The sequence below is a fragment of the Myiozetetes cayanensis genome, unplaced genomic scaffold (assembly GCF_022539395.1).
Source record: "Myiozetetes cayanensis isolate MyiCay16 unplaced genomic scaffold, myiCay2020 scf10, whole genome shotgun sequence".
NCBI classification, from domain to species: Eukaryota; Metazoa; Chordata; class Aves; order Passeriformes; family Tyrannidae; genus Myiozetetes; species Myiozetetes cayanensis.
The window spans coordinates 10,284,635-10,301,508 of NW_026086605.1; the positions used below are offsets into that span (position 1 = coordinate 10,284,635).

Here is a 16,874-nt window from a genome sequence, read left to right on the forward strand (position 1 = left end):
CCTGAGTTAGGACTAGCTGGTCTCATGGACTTGGTTTTAGCTGAACCTTTCAGAAAATTCAGTGAGACTCAGACCTTTACTTTACTTTGAGTAACTTACTGTCACCTCTCTTACCAAGTGTGTTGCCTCGTGAATTTTGCTGTAACTCTTCTGTTGGGCACTGCAAAGAAGTGCTGAAAGAAAGGTTTTGATACTTTTTACTGGAACACCTTACCTGGAGTAAGGGACACAGGGATACCACCTCTGTGGCTGCTGTGGGCTATTTATGAAGAGAAAACAGCCTGAAAATAATTTGTACCAAAAAGAAGCCCCACCAAAACTGCTGCATTGGTCACACAGCTGTTTCTTATACCACTTCAGTTTTTTTGATGCTCTTGCCTCATCCGTAGGATGGAGCCAGTTCGTGTGAAGTCTGGCTCTGGAACACAGTAAAGTGGCTTGACAAATTCTTGTAAAAAAAAAAATTGAATTAAGCAATGCTGGTAATTGCCAAAACACAGAGTTCCTTATATTACAAATGCTGAAGTGACCCAGAATTGTGTGGCTTCTAGTGTTTCGGTTGGTTGGGGTTTTTTTACATTGTATTTCCCAGTTCTGTTAACTGGTCTACTCAGTAAGAAGCCTGACTTTTCAGAACACATGCTCTTGGTTGACTTCTGGGCCTCTGCACATCAAGTACCTACCCCAGTGCCAGCAAATCCTACTACAAGCAGACAGTTCTTGGAAACACTGAAATGACAGAGGGAAAGCGAGTGTAAAAGTGCAAAACCCCAAAGCTATCGACATGGAAAAGATACTTGTCAGAAAACACTGACTGTGCTTTTCACATAAGGGTACTGTGCAAAATGACAGCCTGGGCTACATGTTCCCTCTTTAAGTTCCTACAGGAAATGGTTTATCTAATACACCCTCAATCCTGTCCAAACTGAAACCAGGAAATTAAACCAGTATAAACCTGATTCACTAATCTGGGATGGCTCCAGTCAGTTTTGGTATTTAGAAGTTTTAAGAGTAGCAACTTGACATTCTCATGGTCATGGCAATCCACTTCTCTTCTGCCTTCCCCGACGCCAGTGAGTGCTGTGTCACTTATTTATTTATGTGGATGTTTGGTCTCGGTGGTTTGTAAATTCAGAAGAGCACTTTAATTGAGAAGACTGCAGTTCAGTACTGGAGATGTTCACAAGGCAAACCCCATAAAAACTTCTGTGCTTCCCCCTGATGTTCCACTCGCCTGCATCAGCTCTGGGGCAGGGTCTAGGGAAATCACCACCACAACCACTGCATTTCAACAATGTCTGAGGTTATAGAAGGTGTTCCTGGGCCAGGTCCAGGAGAAGGATCACTGCCTGGCAGCTGGTGCTGCTCTTTGCATTGCAATTTGTCTAATCGTTATCGATGCCCTGAAAAGCTTCACTTAGACAGCAGAATAAGGAGGGACATTTACATTGGGGTGATGATGAACATCCACACCACATTTCTGAGTCAGCAACCTGCAAAGCTCTGGTCTTGGGTTGAAGGCTCTAATACACAAAAGCACTGACATTGCTTCCTTTTGGAAAGCCATTACCTTTCTACACTGAACTCACCTTGCAGTGACTCCCACAGTGGATGCTGACTAAAAATGTCTTGCTCTCACCTAGACTGAAAGGTGATGTTCCTTCCCTGACAGACACTCCATGAGGAATATGAGCAATGCTACGTTTTACACCTTACCTGTCAGAATGACCTGCTGAACCTGGTATTTCCTGGGCCTTGAATGCTACTTGGTACAGTTGTCCACCACTCTGGAATAGGAAAGACCTCCTGTATTTCCCCATTAAGCCTTCTGGAAGATCCAAACCAATTAATTGAGATGTGTTTTTGAAAGGGGATTAAATGGAAATAATTTCCTTCCCTTAGCTGAACTGAGCACTAGCAAGTGTATTGGTAGTCCAAGACATTCTGACCAGCAACCACCATGTTAAAACCACTATAAAATGCTTTAAATTCCTTCATGGTTTATTTTACTTTGATGCAACCTCCCTCAAGATCAAAATTAATCCTCGCTGAAGTTGTATCCTGGCTGTATTAAAATAAAGCTTCATCACATGTCTGCAGCACAGCAGACTGCAAGCCAAGATGATGAATGACCTGTTAAAGGCCAAACCACCCAGCTCACCCCACCAGCTTGCTCTGGGCCTCATTGGGATACTACAAACTAAGAGGCTGGTTTATTTCCAGTGTGGTAAAAAAAATTATTACCCACAGCTCTTACAACGTGGTTAATGTCAAAGATCTTTCTAAAAGGACATGGCATTTCACACCTTTGATCTGCACCAGCCAGGCCAGTGGCACAGCGTGATTCTCCTCCCTATGAGCACACACATCCATCCCCCTGTGCTGCTCAGCAATTCCCAATCCTTGCCCTTTTTGAAGGGACCTCAACATAGGCATCTCTCCTTGTGCGACAACTTTAGTTTTAGCAACAACCCAAAAAAGAACCCCTCCATACTACACATTCAGTAGCACAGCCATAGTACTGTAGACTCCCTATTCCTTCCTCTAACCACTAAAGGCATCAGTCCTGTTTGCAGGAGGAAATGAGCAAAGAAGCAGAGGCCAGTGCTGATGTATCATCCCCAACTGGATTAACAAAGAGGTAGAAGGACATGCTCCTCTTCCCTGAGGGTCCCACAGGACAATTCAGAGATTGCATTGCTGATGCAGAGGAGTTTCAGTCACTTATCAGGTCACAGAATTTATCATTCACCAGAGAATCTGTCCAAGGGATAAAGTCCCAGCAAAAAAAAATCACACTTTATTCCGGTATTGCAGGCTTTTTCATTATTATCACCTCCCTAACCTCAGAATGAAGTCCTGGTTTTTAACATTCTCTTCCAGGAAGTCACCCCAATGTCTCTTTCCAATGATGCATGGTTGGTGTCAGAAAATATGCCACAAGAAAAGCTTACGAGCCTGGGGGGAAAGAAAAGAACTACTATCTCCATTTAGTACACACAACAGATCCCAATTCCACTGAAGCCAAATGTTTCATCCGTTTCAACAGGGCAACACAGACAACGAACAGGGAACAGCAACTACAAGAGAACAAAGAGCACGGAAGAAGGAGGCTGGAGCTCATAGGCCAAAAACAGATGGTAGCAAACAAGCGGACAAAAGGAAAACACAATCATAAAACTTGGAAAATGATAAGTCTGTGTAGTTAACCCCTTTTCTATTGACCTACAGATTTCTTGAGACAGCCAGATCTGAGACCACCTTCGTCACTGACATGCCACTAATGGAATGGACATTAAAATGACCTTCAAGTGACAACTCACCACAGGATAACCGTGACAAATGCAGCCAGATAGTCATCTCCACCTTGTCTGCAGACACGAGATGACATTCCGTAATACACTCATGTCAAAAGAAGGAAAATGCTGGATGGTCTTTTTAATGGGTTTGTCTGTAGCAAAGGGACCCACCGGGGATCTAATTTACAGAGGGAAGACTTGACAGAATGAGCTTGTGAGGGAGCTGTGCGTGCGCCTGCATGTGTGCCTGCTGTGTGGGGAAGCTGCCTCAGGAAAGGGCATCCAGTTCTGGTTTTTACAGGAAAAGTCCCCATATTATTGCAAAATTAAAGAATAGATTTAGGGTTTCTGTTACTGTACAAACACAAAACTAAATGAGAGAAACAACAGCACCCACAAAGCAAACCATAAAAGGCCCTCACAGAATTTTGCAAAGATAAAAGGAAAATGTGATTCCATGCCCAAATATGATGTGGTGAATAAGTGTTATTCTGGATGAAACTAGAGTTAATGTGGTGGGCAGAACCTAGGGCCACAGAGAACACTGGAAGTGAAGGGTTTGCCTTCTCCTTACTTTGCAAAAGAGTAAAATGAGGCCCTGGAAGCAGCACAAATCCCACAGAGCTCTGCATTAAACAGTACTAGAGCTGGGAACCCAAACAGCAACAACCTTTCAGTGTCTGTCTTTTGGGGTGAATGAAAAAAATTCAAGGACAGAGTTTGGACAAAGCACACAGCTGCTGAAAGCCCTTTTCTGGGGAAAGACTTGCTCTACTGAATCTCTCTCACAAGGTCAGTAATGTGAGAGACCATCTCACTTCCAAAGGGTAAGAAAGACAGACTTGGTTTGGATCATACTCACTCTGTTTTCCAAGATTTCAGGGTGAGTGGTAGAAACTTTGATGGCACTTTGAAAAGTGATGGGATCTTAGAGCAGATTTGGCACGCGGGACTACTCTGACTTGCCACATCAGGGATGACTCCAGAGCATTTTTAAGCCACTGCCACTCGCTGGTGACTGAAGCTCATCTCCTCTGACATTTTCCCCACTGTATTTGCACTTGCTATCAAGACCCCTTCGAGCCCACAACACTAGAAAAGATAGGAGATACCAAACTGGCCCTGGAGCATTCAAGCAAACACTTCAAACACATTTATTCCAACCACAGACACGTCACTGTTTTATACCAACAAGGAGAACACGGCCATTCTCCACCCCTTGAACTTCAGTATTTCTCAGCTGTGATATTTCTTTCCCGAATGGGCATTTAAAATAAACAGGAGTAACAGGAAGGAGGAGGTGCTGGGACGGCTACAGAAAAAGGTTCGTCAATAAATAAATTCCACTGGTATTCAACTGCTCAGCACCAGGGCTGCCAGTGGGCAACACTACCAAGGAGAAGAATAATGAATAAATCAATAAGGCCTTGCTAGAGCTAAAGTTTCCCACTTTTCATCACTCTTCAGACTGTCCCAAACCTTGTGTCATCCAGAGATTATATGGACCCCAAACATAAATCCAAGCAGCATGTCTTCTTTGAAAGCCCTCAGGCTCCATTTGTTAACCTAGAGCCCAATTCTCTCTGTGGCAGACTCCTGCTCCTGCCAGGTAATCTACCAGAAGAAGAACAGAGCCACTGGATTACCTACACACAAGTGGAAACACATTTAACAACTGCAACCTGACACAGACTTAGTAAGCAAATTAATTAAAAAACCCCCAAACAGAACAGAAATCATTCACTACATTCATGGAAAGGTTGTTTCTCTACTCAAGAACGTGTGTTGTACCTCTTACAGGGGATGACAAATTTTGGAGGAGAGTGGGGGTAACATCAGAATATTTAAATACAGGCAACTTATCACAGTGCAAAAGTCTACAGCAGACTCACTCAGGATCTTCTCACCGCGGGATCGAAGGGCACGAGAAGAACAAACACTCGGCTAAAGGGATACGAATGACCAAGATGGAAGAACACAACTCATTTCAGATACAGAAATGTTTAATGGCGTTAAAGTGCTACTTTAATGGGGACCATATGCTAACATTTAAACACAATTCCACTGCACTGCTAAATATGGTTGTCTTTATTTTTTATTTTACTTCTTTTTGCCCAACCCTACCTAAAACAATAAAATAAAATCTAAAGGACTGAAATTAACAACCCATTCAAATCAGCAATAAGTTATGAATTTTATAAAGCATTTTTTTTCCTCTTTTTTCTTCTTAGTAATGAGGGGTAGTTAAATTACTTAAGGAGATACAAAGTTTCAAACAATGCCATAGGTGAAGACTCTATTAAGGTTTTTAAAACTTGGAAAAGAAAATAATCCTGGCCATTAAAAAGACAAAAAATAAAAAAAGCAAAGCCCTCAAAGTGCAGGTTAGAATGCTTGTCTCGGAGAAAATTAGAAAACATTCGCTATAACAGCTCTTAACAGCACCTGCACAGATAGGATGGCAAGGCCCTTGGGAACAGGACGTGCAGTCAAAACGTTACATTAACATGAGAGACGTGCTGAGCTTAACTAGGTTAACTACTGGACTGGAACTTCAAAAGTCAGCAAAGGGAATGATTCTAAAAAGAAAACTGAAGAAACCCCCACCAAACCTGGCCTCTTCCAGCTAGCACAGCCTTCATCCATTGTGTGCATGGCAAAAAAAGCATCTTTGCATTTCATTGGGTCAAGTGCTTCATCAAAACAGAGATCTTTTCATGGCATAAATTCATATAAAAGACATCTAAGGTTTCATATGGACAAGCTCTAAAAAGACGCATCAGACTTGGGGTGTTTTCCCTCCCAACACATTTACAAATGTTTATCAAAAAATCGCTTCAAATAAAAAGGTCATAGTGGCTCAGTATCCGGGCATGACTCTCTGGTGTGTCACCTCTCGTGTGTGCTGGTTTCGCTCTGCCCTCAGCTGGCTGTGTACGAACACACATCTACCGGGAGACCTGCTGTCGGTGCCACAGCCCGAGGCTCGACAGCCCACCATGTGCTGGTAGATTACAAGTGTGCACCTCCTGCTCTAGCCACGCATCAGAGGTGCTCACTTTTTAAATGATGTCCAACAGAAAGCTGAGTTGAATGGTGTTCTCCCCTGAACATCTCTCTTTGCTGCCCCTCTCCCTCTGGACACAGAATGAGACCTTAATCATTATCGTCACTGTTATTCCTAGGCTAAGCCTTCTTAGATTTCCTAGTACATTAGATTGTGATAAACTGTAGGATACAGTCCTTTTAGGACCACAAAGCTCTTCAAAAGGGCCTAAATTAGGTTGTTCAACCTGAATGCAATGTAAGAAGTTTTGACATTTCTCAGATCTCATGACAGAAAGAGAGGGATGAGTCTCTAGTATCCTCTTTCAAACAAATAAATTCAAAGCAAAGTGTTTCATCACTAAGGTCTAGATCCAGGTCCCACAGAAACAAACGGATTTCATTGACTTCAAAGTGACTAGTGTTTGGTCTAACTTTTTGCCAGCAGAAATTGGGATTTGTAACATGACCAAATGAACAAATATGGGTTTCTGGGGAGGCTTCCTTTACCCAAAAAGCTTTATATACAGGTCTCTCCAGGACTAGCTGTCAATATGTCATTTCTGAAAGAGGATACTGGCATCTCGGACCCAGTTAGATCACCCCAGTGAAATCATTTGCCCTGCACTGTTGTCTCACTTGGTTCTAGGAAGCAAACGAGAGCTTGACACTGGCGCTGGAGTAACCCTCGTCACTCCCAATACTCTGCAAGCTGCTGTGATCATCAATGTCACTGATGCTGGTTGTGCTGATATTGTCCACTTCTCCATGGGAGAACTCTGTGCTTTCAACGTCCACTTCAATCTCTTCTGGAAAGGAAAATGAGAGAAATACACACAGGTGAGCACCACACACCCCACTGCTCCCTTCAAGCCAGAGAGCTGCTGGGACTCCCTCAGCACAGGGAATGAAGCAGCCGTCTGGCAAAAAGACTTTCAGTGTTCTCCCTAGAATGGGCTGGGCTGTGGACATGATTTATAAGAAGGCTAGATACCAGGCTGGAGTTTTTCACAGGGATTTGGCAAAGGGGTTTGACTCCTCCACATACAGGCCACACTATGAGCGTAGGTGAGCCACCCCCCACACTGAACTTGTTCCACTACCTCTTTCTTTGTACCTCTACAACCCCAGTGTTGAAAACAAGAAGAAACAGATAAAATCAAAGGCAACAGAGAAAATGGAGCATGAAGCTAACCCCTAACATGCTACTTGCTTGACATTATACTGCCAAAGCCAGAACCACTCCTACAGGGTAATGCAATGCATTACCATGGGAATCTGGGTTACTCTCATAGATGCTGAGTGGATTTTGCTTTTCAAGTCTTTCTTAGAAACAAGGTGTCTGTTCCAAAGATCCAGTTAACCAGGTATCTTCGTTCCCATACTGTTTTGGAATTTTCCAAAGCATTTTTTAAAAATATAGACTCAACCCCAAACTATAAAGCATCTTTGGGTCTGTCAGTAAATATCAAACCATCTACTGTGCCTAATGTTCTCTCCACAGAAGAGATATTTTAAAAAAGAAAGTTATCTCAATTCAGTTAGCCATTCAGATTATCTCTAGCCAGTTTTATCTGAGGAGATGAACTCTATGAGAAGCTTGGGGGAAAAAGGTAAGGGGCAAGGTGTGTAAAGCATCCATTCCAGTGCCATTAATATCTTCTTACATCTTCCTCTTTGTGTTGCCAAGAGATTCAGTAGACCAAAAAGCAAAATGAGTGTTTCAACTTAACCATCACTTTCAATGCCACAGAAATCAGCTCAAGTTGACAGCAACAATTCCTCCAGACTTAGAACTCATGCAAAATACTAAACTCTTCATATACACGTGTATGTGTGTGTGTGCTCACGTGTGTGAGCAACCTAAACATCAAACGCCATAAGGAGAGAGTAGCTGAGAGACAAGAAATGGATGAGTCTCATGCTCTCACTCCATGGAGTCCTGGGGATTCCATGCTAGTTCAGCCAACACCCACCTCGCTCCGAGTCCGAGTGATCCGAGGAAATGGTAGATCCAATGCTGTCCATTCGTATTCGCTCTATCTCCTGAGGACCCTGTAGTTGTTCCAGTCTTCTCTTTAGGAATCTTTGTTCTCGTTCCAGGTTCTCAAGCTGGTGTTGGCTTCTCCTCTCAGCCTCTTCAAGTTTCTGACATGATCAAATATGGCTGAATAATTAGTTTCATCTTTTTCTCCCTCCCTGCCACCTCCACTGCCCTCCCACCTGTCTTGCTTAGACCTTCCCAGGTCCCAGAAGGATTTAAGCTGCAAGACCCCTGAACCAAACTGCCTCGCAGTCTCCAAGCACAATGCCATCTCCCCCATCTTCCCACCTCTCAAGTCCTGATAAATCATACCCATTAGTACAAAGAGTCTCTGAGGACCGAGCCTCTCCAGGGGGAACGATGTGAATTGCAGCAGTTTGTGCGTCATTCCACACGGGATCAGACACCTGCATTACCGCATCTGCCCACGAAGGGGCCTCAACTCCCTAACCAAACCACTCCAGGGTTTGTTATGATCTGCTCCAACATAAAAACGTGCCCTGGGAGCTCTGTGTTCCTTACTGCATGGTTTAGTAGGATTTCTCAGAGACAGTTTTCTATTCAGTAAGTGATTTACATAACCTACTACAGATTTCTTTGATCACAGCTGGGAAATCTACCAGAGCACTGTTCTTTGTTTCCTACGACAAGCACATTGCATAAGGAGTCATTTCAGGCTAACTCTGTCCATTTGGCAGCGCTTTTTCTCCTTCATCACCCATCTTCCCTCCCAATATCCTGACCTGCAACCAAGTATTTCAGCCTCTCCCAGATACTGACAATGCTGCATTTTCTTTTCACGTTTCGCTTTGCCAAAAATGAAGCCAGAAGAGCGCTGGGCTGGCTGGCAGGTTCACACAAGAAGCTCCAGCAAGCCAACCCTGTCTCACACGCTTGTGGTTTGTGCTAATGCTTCGGCAGTGGAAACTCAGTAGCACACCAGAAAAAAAGCTCCATTTCCCATGTAAAATGCAGTCATTTAACAGTAGGTATGTTTCTCTTTAAAGAGATGCAGCTGTCAACAAATGATCACAATACAGAACAACACCCCTGTTCTTCAAATCCATCACTTCCACAGTTAACAGAGTTCATTATGGACTCTTCCAACAATGTGAAACTGTAGCAATGACAAGCGATTAACCAAGAGGGCAAGACTTGCTTGTTTTTTTTTTTTAAATTTTTTTTTAAAAGGTGTTAGTCTCCTTCAACAGAGGCACCACGGGTGAGCAATTGAATTGCACTTCCCAAGAGCTCATGCTGAAAGCAGCTGGGAAAAGCAGCTCTTACCTTGATATGTGCTTTGGCTTTGTTGAGCAGCCCAAGCGTGGTGTGCCTGGTGCAGTCTGGTCCGAGCGGTATCAGAACTTTCAAGCGTTCTAGACACAGGCGGAGGTGAGCTCGGCTGCAAGGGGACAAGAGCAGGATCAGAGCCATGCTTCCAGCAGGGGAATGCCATCTCCTTCTCTACTGCCCCACTGCAAAGGCAGTTTTCATGTTTTCCTCTTTCCACACATCACAAGATTCCCCACGGGTACCAGGACACACTGCCACTAAACTATTTACACTTCAAACACCAGCTGCTCATCAATACTTGCCTTATTGCTAACCTCTGACAGACACTGTTTATTTTCTTGCTGTCTGGACTGATAACCTGACTCACCTGGATGAACTTTGTGCAGGGACAAAGGCACACAGGCAACTGATGCAAGTACCTCATGGGTTTCCTCTCTCTGAGCTATTTGCTGTCAGTTTTGCTGAGAAGGACTTTCGCGAAAGTGGTTTTGAATGACTGCTACCCCCTGCACACTTGTTCATTGCTGGCTTGGGGACGTATGCTGATTTCAACACTGATCTAAACTCATCTAAACACTGGTTTTTTTGCATAAAATTAAGATCATCAGTGAGAAAAATGGTCAGCTCAAAACACTGAAACAATCCCTCTTGACATTTAGAGTAACTAGAGAGATGGAACTTCCCAAGAACTTCACTCTTACTCCTTCCCAGGCCCAGAACTGAAATGCTGCTGGGTGGGGGTGCAAGGTTGGTGGGAACAAGAGAACCCAAAAACCTTCCCCTGGGCAGTCTTCTGACCTTGACTCACATCTACAAAGACAAGTTCCAGCATGACAGTGTCGCTGGTGGCATGAGCCATTTCCTGAAGAATATGGCAACACGTTCTGGGGAAAATGGTTCAGGAAGCAGTGGCAAAACACATCATCCCTGGGCTGCACAGGAAAACTGTTCCTGCTGTCTCCTCTTCTGTATCACGTATGCAGGAACAAACAACAGATTTACGGAAAACTATCGAGTGTGTGTTGCCTTTTTCCCCTCCCTCTCTCTTTCCCAGACATTAATGATTTATGTCCAAAGTTGTCATCCCAATCAATAACACAATGACATCAGCTCTACCATTCACATGCAAGAAACACCAGTGCAAAAGAGTCCTGAAAGCCTATGCCAGCGCCTGCTCATGCACAAAGAAACTGAATCTTAGCCTGATCCATCTCAATGCAGGGGAAGGAAAATAAAAAAGAAAGAAGAAAAAGAGCATGGACAGTTCATTTCCATTTGTTTTTCAAATGCACTATTGCACCCAGTTTGAAAGGGGTGGGGGAGAGGAGTCTGTAATCAGGCAATTATGTCAGTGACAAGCAAGGATGATTAAGGGTGGAAGGGTCAGGGGTTTTACTGATGAACTGTCAGTGCAGGGGAGTGTTCACTGGCCGTGCTGTAGCTGTGAGCTCCTCACGGTTTCTACTATAAATCTCTTTAGGAAGGGCCCATCATTCTGTCTCAACAGCAGTCACAGGACTGCATATGACCAGCAAGAGCCTTGAAGAACACGTGTTTTCCATTAAACATTAACAAATGCAGGGGTGGGGAAGGGGAAATCATAATCCAAAAAATCAAAATGAAAAAACAGTAATCACATCAATCTCATCTTTTACTTCTCAGCCTGCTCTATGGCAAAATCCCACTGTCATTAAACCCATATGACTGACACAGGGGGATTTTTTCTACCTGGAAGCTGATTTTCAAGGGAGAGCTTCATGAGGAGTTGTGTGCACCCACTGCAGGTGTTTGCCCTATGTCTTATGATGACCCATAGGGCAAGCAATGAAAAAGCATTGCTGGTTCATACTGGCACTATAGTTCATGTCACCCCATGGGAGACTGGACAGACTTCTTGCAACTAGAGAAAGGAAGAGGAGCAGGATCTTGTGGTCAAAGACATTCTGGGTTTTCAACCCATTTTTGGATGTGACAAAGACTTCCTGAACAGAGGCCAGTCAGAGTCAGAGCTGTCAGAGCACAGCCACCAAGCTGCAGCACAGAGCAGCACGTGTCTCTTCACAGCATGAGGTATGAGCTCCAGCCACACACTCCACCTATGGATCAGCCCAAGTCAAAAACACAGCTCAAGTAGAACTCAAAAGTGTGTGCACAGATCTGGGGGCTGCACCTAAGAAAGGACTGCTACACAGCACCTGCTACAGGTAGGAACCACAGACACCTCCCTGCCCTGCTGGGCAAGCGCAGCTCCCAGCCCACAGTTAAAAGCGAATTATTTGTGTAACAGAAAACTAAAAGCTTGGGGAATCAAAATCGAACCAGTGGCAAGGGTATCACAGTCCACTCCTGAATTCAGAGAGAAATAGACAACACATCTACAGCCTGAGCTTTGGGCAGAGTCTCAGCACTGAAGGCTTTATCAGGAATGAGGAAGGTGCTGCACCAGGAACTGCAATTCCTGGAAGCAGTGATCAGCTTCGCGCAGGAGCAAGCACTGGCTGGATTGCTGAGACAGCGATTAAAAGCATGGCACTGATCTGCCACGTCAAAGCCTGGGCTATGTGCAGACCTAACGAGATCAACCATGTTAAGCACATGAAAGTTATATGCCAAGGTCCAGCCATGTAAAAAACCCCTGGACACTTGAAACATTTCCCATTGTGCCCCAGGACCACAGTGGATTGAAGACAGTTACTGCACTCTGACAAGGCCCTGACAAGGGCAGGGAGAGGGCAAAGCAGTCAGAGGGTCTTTCTCATGAGGACACTGGAAAAGCTGGCAGTGTTACTTCCCCAGCACCTGTGGCCCCAAAGGGGACATTCCTCCAGTCCTGGACCCTTCTGCAGAGCCCAGGCTCACACAGATGGTTTTCAAAGAAGCCACTCCTGCCAGTGGCTCTGCTGGCCAGTTGCCAAAGGCTGTGCCTGCAGAGTGGTGATGGCCTCTGCTGGCCCACCAGGCATCAGGAGGGGACACCTGCCTGTGACACTGGGTGTGGTGTGAGCTGATAAGCTCACCATGGCGTGGCTTGGGCTGCAAGCACACTGCAGGGGTAGGTGGTGCTGAGCAGAGGCAAACCTTTGTAAGAGGTCTGACCAAAGCAATTACTTCTGTGCTGCTGTTGGATTTTCCCCGTTGTGCAATCAGAGCTGAGCCACACTGAGTTGTGACACCACTGCAAAAGTGAGTGCATTCATGTCTCTAACCCCAGCCTAACCGAGGGCAATGTGCAGGCCTTTCCACTGCCACAGAGCAGCAGGCCAGCCTCCCTGCACAGGCTGCAGCAGCCAGGGACTGCCAGGCCCTGCAGCCACCTCTCACTGCTGGGAATGACACTGGCAGAGCTACCCAGGAGCTGCCTGGCCTGGTGTAGCTGGGATAGGGAAGAGCTACCAAGCCTGCAAACTGTCCTGGCACATGAGCGCGTTGCTCTCCTTTAGAGACCAAACTGAGCAGCTTCCCCAGCTCTCTCCCCATCCCAGTGTTCAATACCTTCCTTACCCTTTTATTTTTAAAATCTAACCTCATCACAGTCCCTGGCCTCTAGCAACTTCCAACAGCCCCAGTGGACCATGATGGGTTCTTAAACCACAGAGCACACACTGGCAGGTCTGATGCAGTGATGGGGGCATCAGAAATAAAACTCCAGAGTCCAGGGAGGTGATGGAGTCACTGTCCCTGCAGGTGTTCAAGAAACAACTGGACATGGCACTGAGGGATATGGTCTGGCTGACAACCAGATTGGTTGTCAACTGTTCGGTTAAAGGCTGAACTCAATGATCTTGAAGGTCTTGTCCAACCTAAACGATTTTGTGATTCTCTGAAAAGCACTACATAAGACTTAGCTAAAAGACCATATCAGAGAGAAAGCAACTGCAGATCCATTATCTTTCTTATCAAGTCCTGGAGTTGTACCTGGGCAGCTATAATTCTACTGGTCAGGTCACGATAGGAGGGTCTTTTCCCCTTGTTTACCTGGACTCTGTTGCAACATTGCTTTGACAACGCTGCAGACTCTTGTGTTCAAAGAAAATACCAGCATTGTGCAGGCTCCAGACAGAGCCAGACGGCTTTCCATGTAAACCACTGGATTATGCCAATATTTGACGCATCTGCCAATATCTGGAAAAACAAGTCTAAATGCCCATATTGTTATATAACAGAGAAACAACGCGGGCTTGGTGCGAAGGGCTGCTGCCCTGATCCTGAGGAAGACAGAGGATGACAGAAGGAGAATTCCAGTTTCAGTGGAGGCTGAAGCCTTTGCATGTTAGCTGCAGGGAGACAGGAGAAGCTGGAGCCCTTTCTGCTGCTTAAGTGGCCTTGGGGAAAAAAAACAGGCTCTCACAGGAGCATCCTAAGCACATTGTAGGTGCTGGATGTGCTTAAGAAGAAATCCTTGAAGGATTTGAAAGGAGGGGGCCCTCCATTTTCCCAAGGGATCAGCCTGGTGCCCCTTTCTGCTCATCTAGATGAGGGGGAAGACTCCCATTATAGATTGCCATTAAGGCATCAGGATGGCCAGAAAAGGAGTAAAACAGCTGAGAGGCTTCAGAAAAACAAGAGCCTAACATGAGCCCTGTCCCAAAGAACTGAGGATCAACTTTTATCCTATTCTACCTGGCCACTCTGGCTGGGACAGAGCCCCTTCTGCTGCTTCTGCTTCCTCCCCTGTGCAGGGCTAGGAGGAGCCTAGAAGCAAGTTCCTCTGGGATGTGGAGGGCAAGCAGAGTGAGGATGCCTTCCCTTCTCTGCCAGAAGCTGCAATGGGCCAGGAGACTGAAGCAGAAGAGGGATGATGAGCGAACTCAGCAGCCCCACTGCCCTGCCAGTGGATCCACAAGCTGCATAGATGGCTGCATGTCGAGGAAGGGGTTCTGGACCCTGAAATGGTAGCCCCACTGCTACCCACTGGGCACCTGCTGTTCTCTCCACTTTCCCTTTGTGCCTGTTCAACAGGCTTTGGACTGTGTTTGGATTATCTACTTCTACCCCCCCGCTCCCCTCCAAGCCTGAGCACCCAGGCCCTCCATCCTGAGCCTCTGTGAGAGAGGAGCTTGGCTCCTGCTCTGCACAGCCCTCCCTTGCACTTGGCTCTGCCTGGCTGCAGAGGGCTGTAATTTCACAGCTTGCTCTCCTCTCCAGCTCCCAATGACATCACCCACTCTGATTATATAAAGCACAGGGAGGAAGCCTTTATTTATGCGTGCTTTTTGCTCATAGCTTCAGCTGTCTCACTGTACAACACACACGCAAATCCCACTGCAGGAACTGGGCTCTCTCCTGCCTGAATCAAAACTGCAGTGCAGAAAAAGGTGTGGGTGCAAAAAAAAATTCCCCGTTTCCTTCCCCCGCACCTCTGAGCATATTTTTGAGGAGTCTGGGTAGGAATTAACCTACCCCAGCACTCTGCGCCACAGCAAGCCGGGCACAAAGCCACCAGCTTCTTCCCTGCTGGGAAGTCCCCAGAGAGCTAAGGGGCCTGTGGTGGCAGCTACAAGCCTTGTGTCTGCCGGTCACAAAGTGGCTGCACAGGAGCTAGAAACCTAACTACTTTCAATACCCAAAGGACTCCCTGTAAGGGCCAGCCCAGGGCTGTAAGGTCACTGGCAGTTTCCCTGCCTGGCCCTGGTGGGCTCAGCCAAACCTCTGTGCACCCCCTGACAAGCAGGTGACCCCCGACAACCCCGTCCACGCTCCTCTGGGGAATGTTGCAGAAATGGCTGCAGGCAGGGCCAGCAGAGAGCCATCCCTGAATGCTGACATCCCTGGAAAGACAGCAGCTTCTTTGCTAGAACAGGTTTGGGATTCGTGCAGGTTTTTTTCCAGATTCCACCACAGGCAGAAGCGATGGAAACTGAGAAAAGAAACTTTCTGTGCTGAGGAGTCGGTGAAACACGCGCACACTCAGCTCCGAAGCAGCAGGTTTACCAGACTCAGCACTATCCCCCAGTCAGACACTGCTGAGAGACTTTGCTGAATCAAGGCCTGAACATCTGCAAAACACACACATGCACAGACACACACCACACTCTCTTCCCATCTTTAAAAGATCAAGCCTCCCTCCCAGCAGGAAATGACCAACTCGCCTCCAGCAGCCGTTCAAAATGCTGAATTCTTAATTTTGTATGTTGAAAGAAGGGAGCATCTGAGGGAAAAGAAAAACATTTCCCAGATATTTTTGTACTATGCCTGCAGGTTTATAGGGCTTGAATTCAACAGTGGATTTAAGCATGTGCTCAACATTAGAAATATGCTCAAGTTCCACTGAGGCTAAATCAGACACTTGATCTCCGAGACATGTTAAAAAACCAGAACCAAACCAAAAAGAAGCATCAAAAGAACCAGTAGAAGGAAGATCCTAACATGGAAAAGGACATTATCATCATTTTCCTCTTCTCTCTATGCCTTTTAAAAGTCGAATCTGATTTAACCCTGAAATTAGAAACCACCAACTTTGTTTGGATTTCAGAGCTAACAGATTGCCTAAAAAATTCAGGAGGGATCACTGGTTAAAGAAAGCAATTCCTGGAGAAACGCATGTGACCCCACATCAATAATTCACTAGACGAGAATGATTTTGAGATAAAAGTAATGAGAAACACATGCAAGAACCACTGGGCAGGGAAAACGGGGAAAATATGGTTTCCTTCTAAAAGCAATTCACAGGTCAGAGGCTGCTTATCTCCGACAGCCTCGATGCTTTTTCCTTACTCTTGTCTGACCCCCCAGCCCAGCCCTGTGTGATCCCTGCTTTACCGAATGCTTGTCTTCAGCGGAGGAAGAGGTTTTGCCGAGCACCTGGGTGAGGGCTGGAGGCAGGTGGGCACAGGGGCAGAGCCCACACTGCCTCTGCTGCAGCTCCTTACGCAACTGCTGAGCCCTCGAGCCACGCACAGCCAGGCTGCGGTGGCGCCCGGCCAGCCTGCAATAAACACACTCACACCCGCTCACCCCCGTTCCACAGCACACCACAGACCTGACACATGTGTTAGAAGGAAATCTGGCTCAGAAATGCACAGGTAGAAGCTTATATTCTCCACTTGAGCTGTAAAATCGTTCAGAACAAGCCTTGCTTTCTGATTTTAAATCAGGTCTCCTCTCACGATTGTTTTCCTGCATTTGCTCCCAGGTGAAGGAGGTACTTGTTCATCTGACTCTTTGTTTCCAGTCAATTTCTACCACTAGCTCCC

The 16,874-nt window shown here is 46.0% G+C and overlaps 1 protein-coding gene across 2 annotated transcripts in view; it reads right to left on the bottom strand.

Moving 5' to 3' along the window:
- Positions 1-5,284: 5,284 nt before the first annotated feature.
- The window catches only part of MXI1 (MAX interactor 1, dimerization protein), a 57,072-nt gene continuing 45,482 nt past the window's right edge, over positions 5,285-16,874 (bottom strand). For both annotated transcript variants that reach the window (XM_050305482.1, XM_050305483.1), the window contains exons 4-6: positions 9,676-9,790; positions 8,321-8,492; positions 5,285-7,153 (exon numbers count right to left, since the gene is read on the bottom strand). In XM_050305482.1, the coding sequence (XP_050161439.1) occupies positions 6,990-7,153; positions 8,321-8,492; positions 9,676-9,790 (451 nt within the window). In that variant the 3' untranslated portion in view covers positions 5,285-6,989. The remainder of the gene's footprint in view (positions 7,154-8,320; positions 8,493-9,675; positions 9,791-16,874) is intronic.